Source organism: Haliotis cracherodii, unplaced genomic scaffold (assembly GCF_022045235.1).
Source record: "Haliotis cracherodii isolate W230 unplaced genomic scaffold, xgHalCrac1.p SCAF_2, whole genome shotgun sequence".
In the NCBI taxonomy this organism is placed as follows: Eukaryota; Metazoa; Mollusca; class Gastropoda; order Lepetellida; family Haliotidae; genus Haliotis; species Haliotis cracherodii.
In genome coordinates, this window is record NW_027266275.1 from 48,717,342 (window position 1) to 48,737,585 (window position 20,244).

The window sequence follows — 20,244 nt, forward strand, 5'->3', positions numbered from 1 at the left end:
TAGATGACTCAGGATATTGTTAAGGTGGACACCATTATGAAAGAAGCTGTACGTATCTTTTTATCTGCCCTCAATTTACAGTTATCAGATGTAATTGTTACTCATAAAAGAAGGGATATGATCTCAAAACGGTTTAATATCAAAGTATACTACTCAAAACAAGTTAAGGAACACCCACAATTGGAAGGCTGTGTGTTGCAAGACCAACCAGCCATGACAGATTAACTATAGTCATATAAAAAAATTGGGTGTTCTTTAACTTCTTTTGAGTAGTATACAAACCTAACTGAATATATTAATCTACAACCAGAAACCACAATTATTATGAAATGGGTAGTGTTGAAATATACATCTTATACAAGGGCTGGTCAAAATGTTATAAGCCTGATAAATACATGGAGGTCAAGCATGACCTGTGTTCTGACAACAGGCATCCAATGCATCCTATCTGAAATTGTGACTGCAGGGGGTAAATACATGTACTGCATATGCTCAAAATTATGACTGCAAATACAAATAAATGAATACTACAGGGAGAATCTGGAAGCACGAAATACAAGTGAAACAAGGATATGCATGGACGGTAGTAGGGGATGGAGGTGGGGTTGCTTGTCATTGTTTACAAAACATGTACAAGATGGCTGACATTGAAGCACTGCTGCACATGCTCGTACCTAGGCATGCTGGGAAGTTGCCTCGTCTAAGTTACTATAAATAGCATCACGCATGATATACGGATGAATTAATGGTAAATTAATACTTCAGTTTGTGCAACAACAGATATTACTTGTGCATATTTAATCTATCACAATACATTAGTGTTTTAATCAACACGATTGGATAAAACCACTATCATCTAAATGTTTTTTTCTGTCTAGATTATGTCACAGTAATTACTTCCCACAATTCCACTTCCAAACAGTTGCAAATAGCCTGACATGAAGCCATAGTGTTTACCTTTATTAACTTATCAGACTTGCAACAGGGTACTTTCTCTAATATTTCAAGCCACTGAACAGTGTTGTTATCATATACCAACCATGCTGAAATTCAAGTTGTCAATGCCACCCCACCTCAGGGTATATGGATGTAGGCTATCCATTAGTTTATTATGGCGGAGAGGAGACAAGAGACGAGCCAGAAGTCGGTGTAATCAGGTAAATGTTCTCGACACCGCACACCCCAATGAAAACACGGATCGCCTCGTAGCCCACCCCAATGTTGACAGTTCCAGATGCAATACAGTGCGACCCAGCAGTCAACCATTGGCCGAGTTACGAAAACAACTGGCAGAAAGTGGTGTGTGGGTACCGAATAAATGGCCAAGGAAAAGTTTGTTGCAGTTGCTGCAAGAAAATCAACACAGAAGGCCAGTATCAGCGACAGTGACCTCGTCTGACAGTTATGGGCCCGCTGACAATTCAACGTCGGCGGCTACACTTCTGGTGATTGTTGAGGCTGGACTATCTCACAGCAGAAATCCAGATGTCCTTGTCAGGGGGACCAGTCTACCACACAATGTCATGTCGGACAATGTGGATAATGTGACCAACACCGTGCCTCCTGTCACTGTTAGTGTTACAAGTCTACAACTTGAATGATGGCAAACATGACTAGTCAACACACACCACAGCCATGAAGTGCCTTCCGATTCTTTGCCACACATTCACTCAGTAGCTCCAGCTCTCAAGAAGAAGTATTGCAACCTTGCTTTGCTATTATTACCCAACCTACCTAGACACTTTAGACGCAAGAATGGCCGAATATGATGGCAATGTCTACCAATTGAAAGGGGATGTAAGCTTAAATCGTGCACTGACCCCAGCCAAATTCATCCAGGCTTTTGGCATATACAAGGACATTTACTGCGACACAAATAATGCAAAATGTTAACAGTTGGACTACATTGTAGGGGGGCACTGCGCACTATAACTATCAAAAGTTATTTGCCGCCAGGGTGGCATCTTATGCGGAGCAAGGATGCAGCATAAGATGGGACATAGGGGACACACGTTTGTATGAGGGACACACATTCTTAGATCATGTACCATATGCCAGAGCATCACCTATGATACAAACTTGTGTCCTGAGCGACGCACCGATAAAGTTAGGTCTAACCTGTTCTTGGACAGAACTGTCATCTCCGATAGGCAGGGGACGACAGACAGAAAGGACACTAGGGGAGAGCCTCGAGGTCAAACGGACATGAGGTCTGTAATAATTTCAATCACCAGGGCTGTTCAAGAGCAAACTGTGCATACCTTCTCAATTGTGTGTCTCAACTGTTATGCCAGGAATCACGCAAGAGCAAATTGTGCAAAGTCTCCCAAGTCTAGACAGGATACTCAAATGTACATTAGTTATAACACTTGTTAAACATCTTTTGACTGCTGTATAATTATTTATCTGCGAAACTTTGGAATGTCTTTGTACATACAATGTATGTACATATTTATTAATATGAAATGTATTTGAATACCACTTCTATTTTGCTAAGCATGTTTATCAAACTATTCTGTACAAAATATGATGTAATTTATATAGGAATGAGATATCTATTTTGGGGAAATTTTGTTTTCACATCCCCATGTACTATACATATGATTGTAGAAATATGTATTGTTTAACTTACATAATTTCTACAACATTCTACAATATCGTTTCATGTTTCCAAATAATAACAGTAAAAAATTGGAAAATACATCTCTGAACACAAAGACATATATACATGCCCTGCATGTACACACTACCTGACACATAAGCTCATAAAGTTGTCATGTAGGTCTACACTTTTTAAGTTCGGATAACGCCTAACAATGGTAAAAAATAATTCTATAAAAGCTCTAAATATTTCAAATGCATCAATACTAGCATAACAAGTGCAGAAAACTTTCTGAAAGTAATTTTAAGACATGTGCTGGGTTGCTTAGTTTTAGATATACATGCTCCGGAAATGACACTATCCGTCAATTTTCAAAGTTCATCATGTTTCCATGGAACTATCTAAAATACCACTTTGGAAAATCTCTACATAGCAGCAGGCACCAGTGCTCAATGTGATCAATAAGTGTATGGGGTTTCATGAAGCTAGATTGTATAGTGTTCGAGATATGCTCTGGAAAATATATGATTACAGACAGACAACTACATATCCCAGGATAGCATATAAATGTAATGATGATCATCTTAATAAACATGACCAACACCATCATATTTATCTGCCAGTTTTTTTTGTTTTTTTCATATGCCAACAATATATGTAGTGAAACTCGGGGTACACTGTCACCTGCAACAATATATGCAATAACACACCACTTCAGCCCTTGGTTAATACATGTACCAGGTTTGGATAAAAAGCCTTTCACAGACACCTACCCCTACCCTTTTGAGACTAAGTCCAAATTGTTTCCATGGAAATCAAGAAAAGAAAAATTGCCCCAAATCCCCAAATGGCATAAGGCACCACTTCAGGATCTTTTTCATATATCTGCCAAGTTTTGTTGAAAAATATTGAATGGTTTTTGTAGTTATACACCAGAAACGAAATGATTATGGACAGACGAATGGACAAGGCGCCAACTATAGGATAACAAAACCTAAAAGCATCCCAATTTACATGGGTTTGCTGAACTATTGATGTTATGCAGAAAGTGGATGTTAACATGAGGGTTGATGACAGTCATTGCATTGTGAGAGTTGCATTGTGAAAGCTCCACTGGTCTACAACTACAACCCCTAATCAAAACATTTGCAATTGCATCTTAATGTTTGCTGAATTATCATAAACTTGTTTCAAATTCTTGCTTCAACAACAAAAATAATACTTACTCTCTGGGAGTATTGTTTGTTCTGTGCATGCCCTGCATCAATTATCTTCTGCCACAGTTGGTCAGAAACATTGCTGACATGGTGCGAGCAAGTGATAGCTGATGAGTGGATACTTCCCAGATATGGAAGCTGGATAGTGGGCCAATCACAGGTATCAAGGTCAATCACTACAAGCTCCTCTTCTACCAAAGCAACAAGAGCATGTGGCTCATCATATCCTATATTTAAAAGACAAAAGCAAAATCCTTTAGCTGACTAAAATACACTACATGTATACAGAATGTCTTTCAGATTTGTTCTAACATGGTTACCATTTATCACCTTTATTAAGAACATGTTGGAACATGTTGAAACCATAGCCACGAGTGACCTCTGAGCAGCATCTTATGAAATGATAAACTTGTTTATTGAATTTGTTAGTAAATTTTTAAAAATTGTCCAATGGCACTGTAGCTCAACTGGATATTAAGTCAAAAGTTTAAAATGTCAAGAAATATAGCTTCCTAAAAGTTGCTGTAAGTGTTAATATGCAAACATTTTCTGCATAAATACTGAGGTCTAAAAACAACCACTGAAACATATGGAGAAAACATTACATTGTCATTAGGAAAGCCATACAGGCAAGTTCAAGATCAGCTCCCTCAGTCTTATTTCATTTATGAAGTAGCATGGCATTAGGGCATTTGCCTTCTTGATTGCCGATTAGCTAACCTCAAATGTGACTTGTAAAAACCTTCCACATACCAAAAAAGAAGATAATAACCTTCACTGAAGATGTTTTTTTCTTCTTTCTTTAAGCTCCTTACTGTCAATATAAGTTGTAGCTGGATCACGAGGGTTACATGGGGTCTTATGTGTCCCACGTTAGGTTTCATACCCCGAGGCAGAGGCAAGTACCTAGCGTTATAAGATTTATTCCCCTGATGAGAAATTTACTGCCCTTCAATCAAGAAATCGTGGACCAATCAGATCTCATCATTCTGACAGTGTCGCTAGTCGTGCATCTGCGGTCAAACAGGTGAATAGCATAAGGACACCCCCCATATATAACTCGCAATAAGTGTTTTCCAAGGATATGAAGACCTGAAGCTTACCTGTTCGATCATCTGTAGCATCACACTGGTCAGCACGAGACATCACAATAAAATCCACCACTCTAGAGGTGAAATCAAACACCACATGGTTCTCTCCTTGCATTACACTGAGTGTGTGGCGGTCTCCATAACTGGCACGGGGCATGCCACCAGCAAAGATGATGAAAGGGTCTCTGAAACATGCATTTCTTTGCATTGGCACATATTACTACACTCATCTACAGGAGTTTGGAACTTCTAGTTATACATGTGTACATATGTCCGTTTTCTCAGAAAATTCCGAAACGGGGAGAAAAGTAGTTAAAATTGTAACAAATATTACTCTACAAGTTTTGATTTCATTGCCACCTGTTCCATATTTTAATTGCATGGACTTATCTAAGCTGCTTCTTGGAAAGCAAAATGGCATCTTCCATAGTAGCGGTCATAGGTTAGGGAAAAAATAGTGACCGAAAAAAACAACACTGAACTATTTTTATTTTTCAAGTACATTACAAAAAACTGTCTAATATATTTAAAATTATTACATATTTTCAGCTAACTGGTAATTATCCCCAGTAAATAATAATGAAAGTTGGATGACAACCTGATCTATGTTTTTCAACATTAACCTGTACTGTAGATTTACTAGAATTGAGCCTGCACAACATGATTTCCAGTGGAACAACCATGAAATATGACTGAATATCGCCGTAGTTTAGGCTTAGATGCAGACAAGATGGCATTGTGTGACATGAAGGATTCTTCATTTATGCAACCTGTAAGTTTCATGATTTCGCTGCATTCAATGCCAACATGTGACAAAGAGTGACTTGTGACATGATGATATTCATTGTCAATATTGATATATTACATTTACTTTTCGATGGACAGATAAGGACATAATAAGATATAGGCAAATTCTAATAGTGTACAATTATTTAGCTCTTACATTAGTCAATACATAGTAAATCAAATACAGAAAAGGCCTAAAACAATATCAACAAGCATGAAATACTCACATCCCCCGCCAATATGACATGTCGGGTGTGTGCAATGCATTAGCTCCTGAGAACTATGTTCACTCGGCCTTTTTGTAAAGAAATATACTACGTTTTTCAAGATCTGCTCCGGAAACGAAAAAAAATATTGTTTTTAAATATGCCAAACTATCAAAAGGCACCAGTTCACCACTAGACCTTTACTATGTGCAAAATATGGTGCGGTTTTCAAGATCTGCTCCGGAAACGAGGACTACTGCAATTTTCAGTCTATATCAAAGTCGTTGCCATGGAAACTCGAAAAATATTGTTTTTAAATATGCCAAACTATCAAAAGGCACCAGTTCACCACTAGACCTTTTCTATGTGCAAAATATGGTGCGGTTTTCAAGATCTGCTCCGGAAACGAGGACTACTGCAATTTTCAGTCTATATCAAAGTCGTTGCCATGGAAACTCGAAAAATATTGTTTTTAAACATGCCAAACTATCAAATGCACCAGTTCACCACTAGAACTATCTATGTGCAAAATATGGTGCGGTTTTCAAGATCTGCTCCCAAAATGAGGACAACCGCCATTTTCAGTCTAAATCAAAGTCGTTGCCATGGTAACTCGAATTTTTTTTTTTTTTTTAAAATCCCAAACTATCAAAAGGGACCAGTTCACCACTAGATCTATCTATGTGCCAAGTATGATGAAGAAATATGGTACAGTTTTCAAGATCTGCTCCAGAAACGAGGACTACCGCCATTTTCAGTCTAAATCAAAGTCATTGCCATGTAAACTCGAAAATTAACTTTTTCTTAAAATCCCAAACTATCAAAAGGCACCAGTTCACCACTAGATCTATCTATTTGCTACGTTTGGTGAAGAAATATGGTACGGTTTTCAAGATCTGCTCCGGAAACGAGGACTACCGCCATTTTCAGTCTAAATCAATGTCGTTGTCATGGACACTCGAAAAATAACTTTTTTAAAAATCCAAAACTATCAAAAGGCACCAGTTCACCACTAGATCTATCTATGTGCCAAGTTTGGTGAAGAAATATGGTACGGTTTTCAAGTTCTGCTCCGGAAACGAAGTGTGACGGAGGGACGGACGGCACCCATTCCTATATCCCCCTTCCACTTTGTGGCGGGGGATAACAAGCATGAAATACTCATATCCCCCGCCAATATGACATATCCTGTTGTGTGCAAGGCATTAGCCCTCTGGAAATTATCACTACCACCATATTCAGTGTAAGTCAAAGTCGTTGCCATAAAAACTCGAAAAATAAATCCCAAACTACCAAAGGGACCAGTTTACCACCAGACCTATCTATGTACCAAGTTCAGTTAAGATGTCTCTCATGGTTTTTGAGTTCTGCTCCAGAAACACGTTATGGCGGGGGATAAGAAAAGCCCAGTCACAAGATAAGCCTACACCCACGTTGTGGTCACTGGTCCAGAAAATCCTTTCACAGAATAAGGAGAGCCGAATAAGCTCAGGGGTCCCGTCCCTTTAAGTTGCCTCCGACGACAGACAAAGGTTGCTGGAAACTCTTAGCCAGAATATCCATAGGCGTATGGCATCATGTACTTACGACTTAGCAGTTTTCCATTGAAGTCTGTTGATGGCTTTGCATGGAAATGGTCCTGAAATGATAATTTCATAATGTATTTTTGGAACAGTAGGCATGTGTAGCACTTAAAAATCAGTGCCACAGCAGAATAACTCAACTGGGTAAAAATGGGTTTTTAGTAAACAGTTAAAAAATGTCAACAAAAATAGCCACTTATCAAAAGTTGACTTAAATATATTTTCTGCATAAATACAGAGGATTAAGAAATGTAAATGCCAAAGTACAGATTGCTCAGACTGGCAAGTTCCAAGAAGATGTTTATAGAGCCAAAAATATTTGTGGTACTGTAGCTCATCTGGATATGCAGTTCAAAACTTCAACAAAGACAGCTACTCAACAGATATGCAAATATTTTCCATATAAATATATGATGATTAGTACAAAATATGTCATCATAAGGAGAGAATCTGGCAATTTCAGAGAATTACAGAGCTGAATGTGCATTTTGAGAGACAATTATTTTAGTCATTATGAAAAAAACCAAAAAACCCAGACTATTCTTACTAATTTCATTATAGTTTGTAAAACAAGAGGCCCATAGGGCCTGTATCACTTTACTGGATATTTACGCAATCATGACAAAATATACATTTGCATTGTACATGTATATAATACTGCAAATATTTCGTAATTTTGACTCAGCATTTAAAAGGGGTGGATGGCAAATCTGACAGTATGAACGTGTACTTCTCTAGATACAAATGTAGCATGAAGATCTGAAACATTTTCATGTTATGATCAAGGATGTAGGTTTCCAGAGGCAAGGACCCCAGTTTCCACTGATGCAGGATTCTTGCGTATTTGACTCTCAATTAAGAAAAAATATGTCCAGAAATTAAAGTCTGCGACATGATTGACGCAATTTATCCCAGCTTTGGAATAAAAATATTACAACTACTCACCTGAACTTCATTCATAAACATTTTATCGAAGACAATATATGCAAATGTCTTAAAATTTACGTCTAGTTTTTAATTAATTGTCGTTTTTACCAGTAACATAACTTCGCATAACACCACTGCCACAGGCTAATTTGCATAGCCTGTCACATGACCAGACTTTTCTCTTGCTATAACACTAAAATCAGAACAGCCTGAAATGAGACTGAAGAAAAGACTGCGTATTGTACACAAGAGATATTTTTTTCAGGATTTAATAATTGACCATAATTAAGGATGCGTATTATACATGAATAAATATGGTATATACGAAATGTAAAGTTTTGGATGTGTTTGTTGTTGCTTATAAACTGTATTCAACCAGTGTTTACAATTCTTCAGTTCAACTTCACTATTGATAGATAATACAAGATAACTAGATAAAAGATGTAAATGAGTTAGTGATATTAAATCATAATCTGACATGAAATGTATTTTAATATCCAACCATGATTCAAAATTTTGTCTCATGAGACTGAAGTTATTTTTTCATTCTGTATTAGTGTTACTGTAAATTGTTTCATGATCTGTGAAATAATTAAAGATTGTGAAAAAATGAAACCAACAAACTTTGTTTTTCATTCATATGTCCTTTATTTCTCTGAACAACAATCAGCTGAGTACAATAATTAGCACTTTTTAACTTAAACTAAAGCCATAATATTTAAAAGATACTTAAAGTTTAAGTGTAAAATTAACAGTGAACACTTTAAATATTAATCATACAATAAAATATTTTTGACTCCCAAAAATTCATAGGCTGAGTCAAGGTGACTCAGATATTGGAGTATAAGGGGAACCCTGTAGGACGAATCCTATTGGCATAAATGTATTATTCTCTTCATAACAAACAAACGTATACAATGTATCTGTTTATTATAGGGTGGGGATAATATCGGTTTGTATATTATGGTCAAGGTTCTAACTCCTTTGGGATTGCCGGACAGATGTAAGTAATAATGACCCAAAGTCCCTTTTAAGGAGGGGGGAAAGCAAAGTCCCCTTAAACAAATGCATTTTCAGAGAATTTTGTGCAATAAGAAAGTGCAAGATCAAATTAAGGTAAAAAGAAAAAAAACACTACACACGTACCAAATGTCATTCCATTTTGTAGAATTGCATCACCTGAGGTGAATGAACAGGAGATGACATACTTGGTCAATGAAAATCAAACAATCAGACAGAGTCAAACTCTTGCCAAAGGGCAGGAATCGTGTTATGTCTATGTCCACATCATCCCAAGACTGGGATTCTTGGCCACAAACACTGGTAGGATTCTGATGATAATCAAGCTCCAGTCTTCTGTAAGCCGAAGTCCAGAAGAGTCAGAATCATTTCATTTTAACACTCTTGCTGCTGCAGCCATGACCAATAGAAAAGTTGTCTTCATAGTTCCTTTGCAGCAACAAGGTTGATTTCAAGGGCTGATATGGATTCTCCAGAGTAGACAAAACAATGGAGAAGGTCCGTTTGAGAAATATGTATGGAATTCTAACGTCCTCCAGCTGAAAAGATCTCATGAGCTGGTTGAGTGCAGGATGATTCCCAATAGATATCCATCATGCTGAAGACTTAATGTTAAGGCTGAGAGCTATCCTTCATTTTATACTCACCAACAAAAGAAACTGACATGTTTTAGGACAATATAAGATTAAATGTCACAAGGCAATGAGGAAATCATTTATTTGGTCAAGCAAGAGACAACTGAAAAATGTTTATGGCAAGCAGCATGGCCATTAAAAGTACAATGATGTCACAAAAATGTCAATTCACAAATCAATACAAGGTGTGTCCCCCATGAGCTTGAAAGGAGGCACAGCACTTGTGTCGCATTGTGTGTGTGTGTGTGTGTGTGTGTGTGTGTGTGTGTGTGTGTGTGTGTGAGAGTTGGGTTTATGCCGCTTTTAACATTATTCCAGTTATATCGCGGCATGTCAGCTTAATGTGGGAGGAAAGCCCGAAGTGATGCAGGTCTCAGACGTTTACCACTTCGGTGAAACCCACGAGCACGGGTATGGTGCTGACAACCTAGAAACATAATCGGGGCGAACCGGGATTCGAACCCACAATCATAGGTTTCTGGCGTGCCCAAGGGACGCAACTCTGCACAGCGAATCGCGGCGCCTTAGACGACTGGGCCACCCGTGCCCCCCGTGTCGCATTGAACTAACCATATGTCGTATAAAGTCCTGTGGAATGGCAATCCAGATCAATACAAGTGTGTTCCACAACTCCTGCAGTGTATACGGTGCATGGGGTAAATGTTGAAGACGTTGTTTCATCGCCTCCCAGACATGCTCGATGAGGCAACAGATAGGGAAAGCAAGCAGGCCAGGGTAGAACATTAACATTATTCTGTACAAGATTTTGCCGTACATGTCATGACATTAAGTCTGGCGGTGTCTTGCTGGAAAGATCACACCAGTGCCATGTTGGTGAAGAAAAGGTAGCACCACAGGCTGGATTATCTCATCTCTGTAATAGTGGGCATTGAGATTTCTGGCAAAAAACACCTACTGTGACCTCTTTGTTGCCCTCCCTATATATAGCACTTCGCCCACCAAACCAATCTTCCTCCATGACACGTATTGATATAACGTTCACGACATACGTACACTCGAAAACATCAATCAGAACATTGCCGGCGAAACTGAGATATGCCTGCAAATATCTACTATCCACTAATTGGCAACCCACTTTAAACGTTGTCTGCACCACGCAGTCAACATAGATTATTAAAGGGAATCAGAGCAGTCCCTTATTTATATACTTATCCTGACACAATAGTATGCAATATTCCTTCTTGCATTTCATCATATAACAGTGTAGGACAATGTAAAATAATCACCGGAACACACCCTCCGACCATCTCACTCCAAGCATGCTCCTCCTACACCACTGGTCACTTTTTCCCCCATGATCGCCCATAGACAGGAGACGAGTTGATCCAAATCTATGGGGGGCATGAACAGACGGGCAGGCAGTCATGACCTGTTGTGTCAGGATAAGTATATCAATAGGGGGGATATCCGATTCCCTCACGATATGTTGTACTCTCTGTGACGAGTTAACATGCATGAGTACCGGTATGGGCATCCTTGATGGCAGTTACTTCATTCCCACCTCGTCAACGATGATATGGAGGTGCGATGAGTTGTTGGGCAAAGACAAGAGGACCCACCTGGTGAACTCCAGCAACATCCTCAAAAGTAGTGTCAGTTCACCAAAAGGCAATGTCTGTGATGACGATGTTCGTGATGGAGCTGTTGGTGTGGAGCGCCTTCATGAACAACAACACCCAAATTCCATGTGAATTGGAAGCTCTAGGTGGAAGACCTAGCATGCCTGAAGAATGATGGAATGTAACCAAAGTGACAGCGTATTCTTTGCAATTATTCCTGAGACCCCCCTCGATGGTCGGTAGGAAAAGGCGCTCATGTTGGTGCCAAATGCGACTAGTTACGTCAATATGACGGCGTAACGCACGAACAGGGCAAAGGAAGACCTCAGAGCAATAGTGAAGGTACAATCCGACTGACCAGGTAATTGATTTTTGGCAATAAGGTCCTACATTAATTAAGCCAAGATATACCTCTGCGCACGACAAGAGAGAGGTAGTTTTCCGAGTAAGAGGTACCAATTCCGCAGTAGCGATAGGTTCACAGGGAGAAACAAGGTGGCGTAGAACCAGTCCCATACCACAGGTCGGAGGGTGAATTTCTGATCGGCCTTACAGTAAACCCCATAATATAGCAAGTTCAGGAACAGTGACGATACAGGTAGAACAATGGCAATGGTTCCAACTGACATGCAAGTAGATTAAGAAATCTGCTATGAACGGAGTTGTTGCAAGGGTAACATCCATATCATGTTGACGGAAATAAGCCTCAAAAGAGACTCATATATGGTCATACAGGGAAGCCGTAGAAAGGCATTGTGTCTGAGGGATAGCAATACCTGCCACCGTGGAGAAACCCCTGACCATCAATGCATTCTCAATATGGACCAAATGGATCCCATGACTGGGCATATCGTGTTTGTCAAATCTGTGGATCTCATAGCAGACCAGACCAAACACAGGGAGTTTCAAGTCTGGCTCTCCTGCGTGTCAGAGCAGATGGGGGAACCATGTCCAACTGGGGCAATAAGGCACTACCGACAGATTCTGGATGATAACTAGAAGTGGAAATACATACGCGTGTAGGCCGTTACACTTGATGGCAAGGGTGTCGTGCTCCCAAGCCAGAACATCAGGTATAAGTGATACAACCGTCTGAAGCTGGTGGTTGTAGTGAGTTGAGAACACATCAATGTTTGGGTGGCTGAAGCACTGGCAAATCGTCCAGAAAATGTATTTTTATTTCATGTTGAATGAAAATATGTCTTTGGTGTTACCTGAATCATGACAAAATATCATTGGTGTTGCCTAATATGTCCTTGGTATTAGAAGGCAGCAATTATTAACTTAGAATGGGCAATGGCTAAACATGTCTTGTGACATTGAAATTACAACTCTTTAATCATATTAACACTTAAATTTGTGTTATTAAAACACTCTAACTTAGGGTTAGATGATGCGAAATGTCTTTATTGTTACCACAAGTCTGCAAGTAATAACTTCTCATATCAAAACTTAAAATTATGAAAACACCCTAACTTAGGTACCTTTATAATCATTAAATGTCTTTGGTGTTACTTAATATGTCCACAAGTCAGTAGTATTAACTTCAAAGAAAACATGAAACAAAAATGTCTGATGCCATTGCAAATATGCAACACATCATGTCATTCTGATAGATTATTGTGACGCGAAAGAAAAGTATTTATGAGTAATGGTAATGTCTTTGGTGGACTTGACGGTGAATGGTCAGACTGGTTCCATGTAAAAAATAATACCCGGCAATAGCGATCAGCTGCTTCGCTTAGGGTTATTATAATATTAAATATGTTTAGTAAAAGCTGCATCTAAATTAACAAGATATTGGAATATATTATTCCTGATAAACAAATAGTTTCAGATACAACTTTTGCAGATCCTTGCATTAAAATACTATAAAGTTATATCATTGGGTCATTTGGGTATGTCTTGACCGAATCACCGGTAGATTCCAAGAAATCATGTGTACAGCTGATTGCTGTGTCCGGCTTAGTTTACGAGAAAATTTTTCGCCGCATAATATTCAAATTTCTTCTTTTTTTCCCAAAATATTGAATCCGCTAGATGGGGGTGCGCATTATACATGGGTGCGCACTGTACTCAAGAAAATACGGTAACTGTTTTGTAATGGTGTTACCAGAGGAAATTCTGAAAATGATTCAGGTAAACACACATTGCATTTCATTATTTTCAACAAGTACAAAGAACATGTTCAATAAATAAAGAATATTAAAATTATATCGATCATTTTGGTAATGTGTGGGACACAGAAGAAAAAATTATAAATTCTTATTTTTTATTTCTCACAATGAGTCATGAACCAAGTTTTAAAATGTGGTGATAATAAAAGTGAGATTCCTTTTCTTTTCTAGGCACAGGTAAAATATTAGTTTTACAATAATACTGTACAAGAAATATTGTATTTAATTCATATTTCGACAAAAGATCGGTACTTATAATGGTTACACCAAGGACAGTAAATTTCTACTGTTTCTCTGGTATATTTAGAATATGACAAAATAATTTTCTTTGTGTTGGCATACTGGTAATTTATTCAACCATTTGTTAAGTTTAGATGTTTCTTGTTAAAGGGGCATCTGCAGTAGTGACTACTGCACTCTAGTGGGCGGAGCTTATACGAGTGATCTTACAGGTCAAAATGGCGTCATGATAACACACACATTTCATTGGTTAATGCGTAAATGGGTGACGTCATGTAAACACCCACCTATGTGGGCTGTTTGACAACAAGTACGTAAGTTTTAATGATAGCAAATATCCATCAGACGATTCCAAGACTTTTCAACAAACGCATAGGTCTTGGGTTTTAAAACCTACACGCCATGTCGCCTTCACATCTTCATAAAATGATGCCGTGGAATGTCCACGATTTATCCAACACAGTCCAACACACAAATTACAGTTCTTCCCTATTCTCTGGACAAGATGAAATGTTTGTCATGATGAATAAGTGCAGTGTAATTGGACAAAAAACACACAATATGTATCACATCACTAATCGTAATCTTGTGGTGTACGGTATATCTGCAGTTTTTGAATGGCATTTCTCACAATATATACGGCAATGGTTTTTTTTAGTTATGTTTCATCTGGAATCTGGATGACAACGATCTTGTAAAAAAACCTGGTTATGGTCACAAATATTTTCAAGTGATGAAAGTATTTTTTTGTCGTTTCCGTCACGTTTTAATTGCCTAATAGCAATGTGTTTTGGCAAAGTCACACCTGTCCAAAAGCTCCCCATGCCGCTCGAGTCACTAGATCTGTGAAACTTGGCAGGTCCCATGCCGGGACCCAGATTCCCTGTTGATTGGCATGCCAAGGTCATATGAATAAGGCCATCCATACGTTTTGTATGTGTTTCTCCCCTCAAGCCTCAACTAACAAGAGAGCAGGCAGACAAAATAAAATATATTACTTATTTAAAATGTCTTTCAATAATTGTGTAAGTAATTTTATGACATTTTAAAAAAAAGTTTAAACACTTGGTAAAAGAATTTAGTCTATGAATTAATTTATGATGTTGATAGAGTCACTTTGCTTTGGAAACAAATTTTTAATAAACTGAAGAAAGCTGGCTAGACAGATCTCCTCTCTTGCCTCTCTTGTAAACTACTTCAGCATGAACACGTTTGGTCTCGAAGTTCAAAGCAACAATGTTTCTCTTGGATGCATTTTTTCTCCATCTATGACAAGCATCTGTCATAATGTCTCAACAATCTTCCTGGTCAGTTGATTTCAACAATATAATACACACAGCCTCATTCACGGCGTCATCAAAAGATTCCTTCCAAATACCCACGCAAAACATCCTGTACATGGTACTTTTGGATTGCACTGCGGATTTCTTTTATTACTTTCAAAAACTCTTTCTTTTGCTGCTTTCTGACCACGAGATGTCCTAGCAACCATGCCCCATGAGCGCATCCAAGTTGATTGCCGCTTACAGCTGTCAAGAACTTTGCAAGTTCGCTCGTCTTCAATATGAGCAACAAAACATTTTCATGTGACACTTAATTTGATGGAGAATTGTGATGATCAGGGAGCCTTTGGTCATTTTGATTATGACATTGGTGACTTTATCGTGGAGAAAGTTCCAATTCAAGATGACATAATTCCGATCATCAACTCGAATCGACAACATGGCACCTCTCTTCCCGTCCTTGCAAGTGCAACTGAAACTTTAACAAATTCTGTGCCGATTCTTGGGATTAGTGAATCAGTGTCACAGCGATAGTTCACTGTGGAACCAGATGAAGCCGAATATGTATGTTCACACTTCTTTTGTCAACCATGCGTGACATAGCACAGGTAATTGCAGTTAGGGAATGGTGCGGCTACCATGTTGCAGAAATTCGTCGATTTTAAAATGGTGTTGCCAAAACTTATGGACTGAGCTAAATAAACGAAGTGTTTGGAGAGATTGTAGTGAGTGAGTGAGTGAGTGAGTGAGTTTGGTTTTAAGCCGCTTTTAGCAATATTCCAGCAGTATCACGGCAGGGGACAGCAGAAATGGGCTTCACACATTGTACCCATGTCGGGATTCGAACCCGGGTCTTCGGCATGACGAACGAACACTTTAACCACTAGGCTACCCGACCGCCCCAAGGAAAGATTGTAGATACTCTGACTTGAAGAAATGGATACTAAACGTTGCAGCAGATGAAGGATTTGTGTGGATAAAATGGGAAAGGGATCCCAGTTTGTGTTTTAAAACTTGTGCGTGACGTATCCAAATCCCCCGAACAAAAAATATATGGGTCAAGTGTGGACCTAATGCTCAAAACTCAGTTTTGTCTGTGAAAATTCTGTAAAAGAAAAGGTGAGTGAGTGAGTGAGTATGGCTTTACGCCACTTTTAGCAATATTCCAGCAATATCACGGCAGGGGACACCAGAAATGGGCTTCACACATTGTACCCATGTCGGGAATCAAACCCGGATCTTCGGCGTGACGAGCGAACGCTTTAACCACGAGGCTACCCGACCCCCCGTAAAAGAAAAGGAAATCCATAATTAAAGTTGTCTTGGAATATGTGTGTATTGGAGTTTTCGTTTATCGTAAGTACAATATTAACATATTTTCTTGAGTATAGTGCAGACTTTTTTTCCAAAAAACACAGCTATGTAGAAGGGGGTATCTAGACGGGCCTAATGTAGGTCAAAACATCTAGTATGTTTCATTACTTATTTATCAGTTTCTTGTGTGCATTGTTATGTTGATACACATGACATATTCATATTTTGTAGTGAAGCTAAGAATTTTTGGCGCTACTTTTAGTGCTTCAAATTAGGTCCATTCCTAAACACTAGTTGAAAAATCTGTGTAATATTTTAAGTTTTATAAATATAATCTGATTCTGATCTAGAATCTAACTGTTGCATGCAAATGACCAAAACTAAACAAATATCTGTAATTTTCTGATTGAACTAAAAGAATCTTGTAGTCAATTTAGAATTTATGTATCGCTGCTGTTACATTAACCGAAACTGTTCTTCTGCTGCTGTTCTGCCATAAAAATATACAACACAATACACTTTGACCACAAATACATTGAATGTGTCACATGTACACATGACCATGTGCTTTGCTATTTATAGTGCAACCGTAAATAAGCTCCACCCATTGTAATTGATGCAGACTTATTAGATACGGATGCATTTGTTATGTCCAGGGTTTGTCATTCTTGTTGATACGAAGTTTGTCGGTCAATGGTGATCTTGTTTGCATACGGTTCTCAAAAAGCTTCTCCTGACACACGGTTGTGTTTACATTGTCAGTCATTGTTCAAAAACTGAAACACCGCCATCTTGCGGGCTATTTATAGTCAGGGTGGTGCTCTAAATCACTAAAAGTTGGAATTTTCACATTTTATTTTTGTTTATTCAACAGGACCAAAAGGGGTACAAATTTTAATAATGACCCAAATACAAAAAAAATCAGTGTGATTTGTCAATGCAAAGTTGAAGGATAACCTCAGCGCATGAAAAACAGAGCCATGCATTATGGTGATTTGAAGCAAGAGGAGGGCAGTCAACATTGTCAGAACTGTCCACTGCTTATTAGTTGTTCTATCAGCTCTATCACACCAGCCTGTAAATAACCTAGAAACAACATTTGTTGATATTATGAGCAAATGTCTGTTGGTGTCTATGACAAGGAATAAAGTGCAGGGACCTATTCTAACCCGGGAACCAACTATCCAGTGAAGGAGAAGGCATGCACTGCATGGGAATTACCATAAGGTGTAGTAGCTGGTTCTTTGGGCTTCTCCGAGTCTGATGTGCTCCAGATAATGAAACTACCATCTTGATGAGCACTCATGAATTCTTCACCATTTCTGTTCCAGGCAAGACATTCAAGTTGCTGAAAACACAAAGATTATTTGAAGGAGATTGTGCTGATGAAAAACACTACTGGAACCTATGACAATAGAAAGTTACCTGATAGTACTATCTTATCAACAGAGCTTTAATAGCAAAAGGGTATAATGATTTTGGATCTGTTCTCAGCTTTGTTACCTTGTATTGACAAATTTAGCATTCACATTAATTATTTTAAAGGTTTTAAGCGATGGTGGTTTAGCATAAAAAACAAGAAAGGCATGTGCAAATGCTTTAAACATCATAAGGAGTCAGAAATGGCATGTTTATCTGTTGGTAACAAAATCCAGACGTAACTAAAGCCCAGAAAATCTCAATTATCTTGCTTTGAAAATTACATGAAAATATATTGAAATCTCGTCTAGTTGGGTAAAACATGTCCATCTCATGTGCAATGGATCTTTAAAACAGAATAGAATTCCAAGTTTAATAAGGGCTGTGCTTATGTCAAGATCACATTGTATATATTTCTCTAAGTTGGTTGGACTGTATGTAAGCCGTGAGATTTAAAGATGTTATGTAAGATTGCTTGGGTTTGATTGCAGGAGTGAAGGTCTTTTGTTGTATGAACTGTGTCATTGAAAGGGTATTGAAGAAGACTGTCAACTAAAATTCAATGCAGTCGATAAGAATTCTGACCTTGGTTGGAGGGTTTTGCCAATCTCCTGGCATAAGAGTTGCATTCTATTTGAAAATTTGTTTATGCTTATATTCTTGAAGCTTGATTACGTATGTATTATCTATATAGTTACACGTGTGTGTGTGTGTGTGTGTGTGGAGTAAGATTGAATTGGCTAGCATGAAGTTGTAACATAGTTACCTGAAGTCATAACATTTAGGAGAACTATGACGTCACAATACCAAGGTGACAATGGACAAATAACTTACGCCTTTACATTTAACTTAGGCACATATTTAGGAATGAAATGTTGCTCTTTTTGAAATAATGTAGGTTCATGTTAAAAATTTGGTTATATAGCGGGAAAACTAAAAAGTTGCCGCTTCCATATGTATCAAAATGTTCACTGAGTGGAATCATGCGGTTGTGGGGCTGCTTTATTTGTGAACCGTGAAGATTCGTTCTTTTAATTTAAGTTCTGTCTTTCCATTATACTTTTCATTGCATCCACCACAAACAATCAAGTAAATAACATTTCTAGTATCACAAGTCATATTTTGTTTTACAGTAAATTTAGTGTCCTTTGTAATTTGGACTGAACAGCCTTCAATTATTTGGCTGCAAGTAAGGCAATGTTTGTCACCGCACTTAGAAACCTATGGAGTGATGATAGCAGAATCAAATTTAGAACTTGAAAAAGTCTGTTTTTCACTGAAATCCAAATTTGACACATTCTGTTTTTGACAGATTCCACTGTGTACTTTGTAGTTAATTTTTACACACACACACCACCACACACACACACCCACACTTTTTTTAAAGGTGCATCAGCTAATTAATTTGTAATGATCCTTCTTATGCTTTTAAGTTTACATCAGATCACCAGATCATACAACTCACCAGTATTTACAGTCACCACAATCAAATTACCGCTATTGATCAAAGGAGAAAGTATTTGGACAGCCAATTGATATTTCCAGCTTATTTTTACGAGACAACTACACACAATAATCTTTATCTCTCCATATAAATATAGTTGCCTAATCAAACAAGAAATGCAAATGAAATTGTAAGTCATCATGTCTTGTGAAGTTCTATCGCATTTTCATTAATTTAGTTCACATTTTCATTTACAAAGTTTGTTATAGCCTGTTCATTAACCTGAAGTGATACAACACAGTTTTTGAGTGCACACAATATACATAACAGTAATAGAAAGGCTCACTAATACCCCTGACATCAACATCCAACATATTTTCAAAGTTCAAAACATAAAAAAAGCAATATATTCTCAGAAAATCACTTATAAAAGTCAAACTTTGTATTGTACCACTCCGATTGGTATAGAAACTGCACCCCTATTTGGAAAAGAATTCATGAAGTAGTTTTCAAGTTTTAGGTAGCACAAATGTTGAAGTAAAAAATATACTGAACAATAAAAGTTCCTGTGACATTGAATAAGATTTAATCCAAAGTTATGTTTTTAACCAAATCTGAAACAATTCTGTTTGCAACAGATAAAAGACTCCTGTAAGTGTTCAAATGGTTTAATTTGCCATACTGACTTCAGAAAATGCGTGATTTCATAAAAAACATGAA

At 37.9% G+C, this 20,244-nt stretch overlaps 1 protein-coding gene across 4 annotated transcripts in view; it reads right to left on the reverse strand.

The window, feature by feature from the left end:
• The window catches only part of LOC139468159 (lethal(2) giant larvae protein homolog 1-like), a 206,068-nt gene that overhangs the window by 118,760 nt on the left and 67,064 nt on the right, over nucleotides 1-20,244 (reverse strand). For all 4 annotated transcript variants that reach the window (XM_071249943.1, XM_071249944.1, XM_071249946.1 and 1 more), the window contains 4 exons: nucleotides 17,883-18,009; nucleotides 7,490-7,541; nucleotides 4,923-5,095; nucleotides 3,829-4,046 (listed from right to left, as the gene is read on the reverse strand). In XM_071249943.1, coding sequence (XP_071106044.1) covers nucleotides 3,829-4,046; nucleotides 4,923-5,095; nucleotides 7,490-7,541; nucleotides 17,883-18,009 — 570 coding nt within the window. The remainder of the gene's footprint in view (nucleotides 1-3,828; nucleotides 4,047-4,922; nucleotides 5,096-7,489; nucleotides 7,542-17,882; nucleotides 18,010-20,244) is intronic.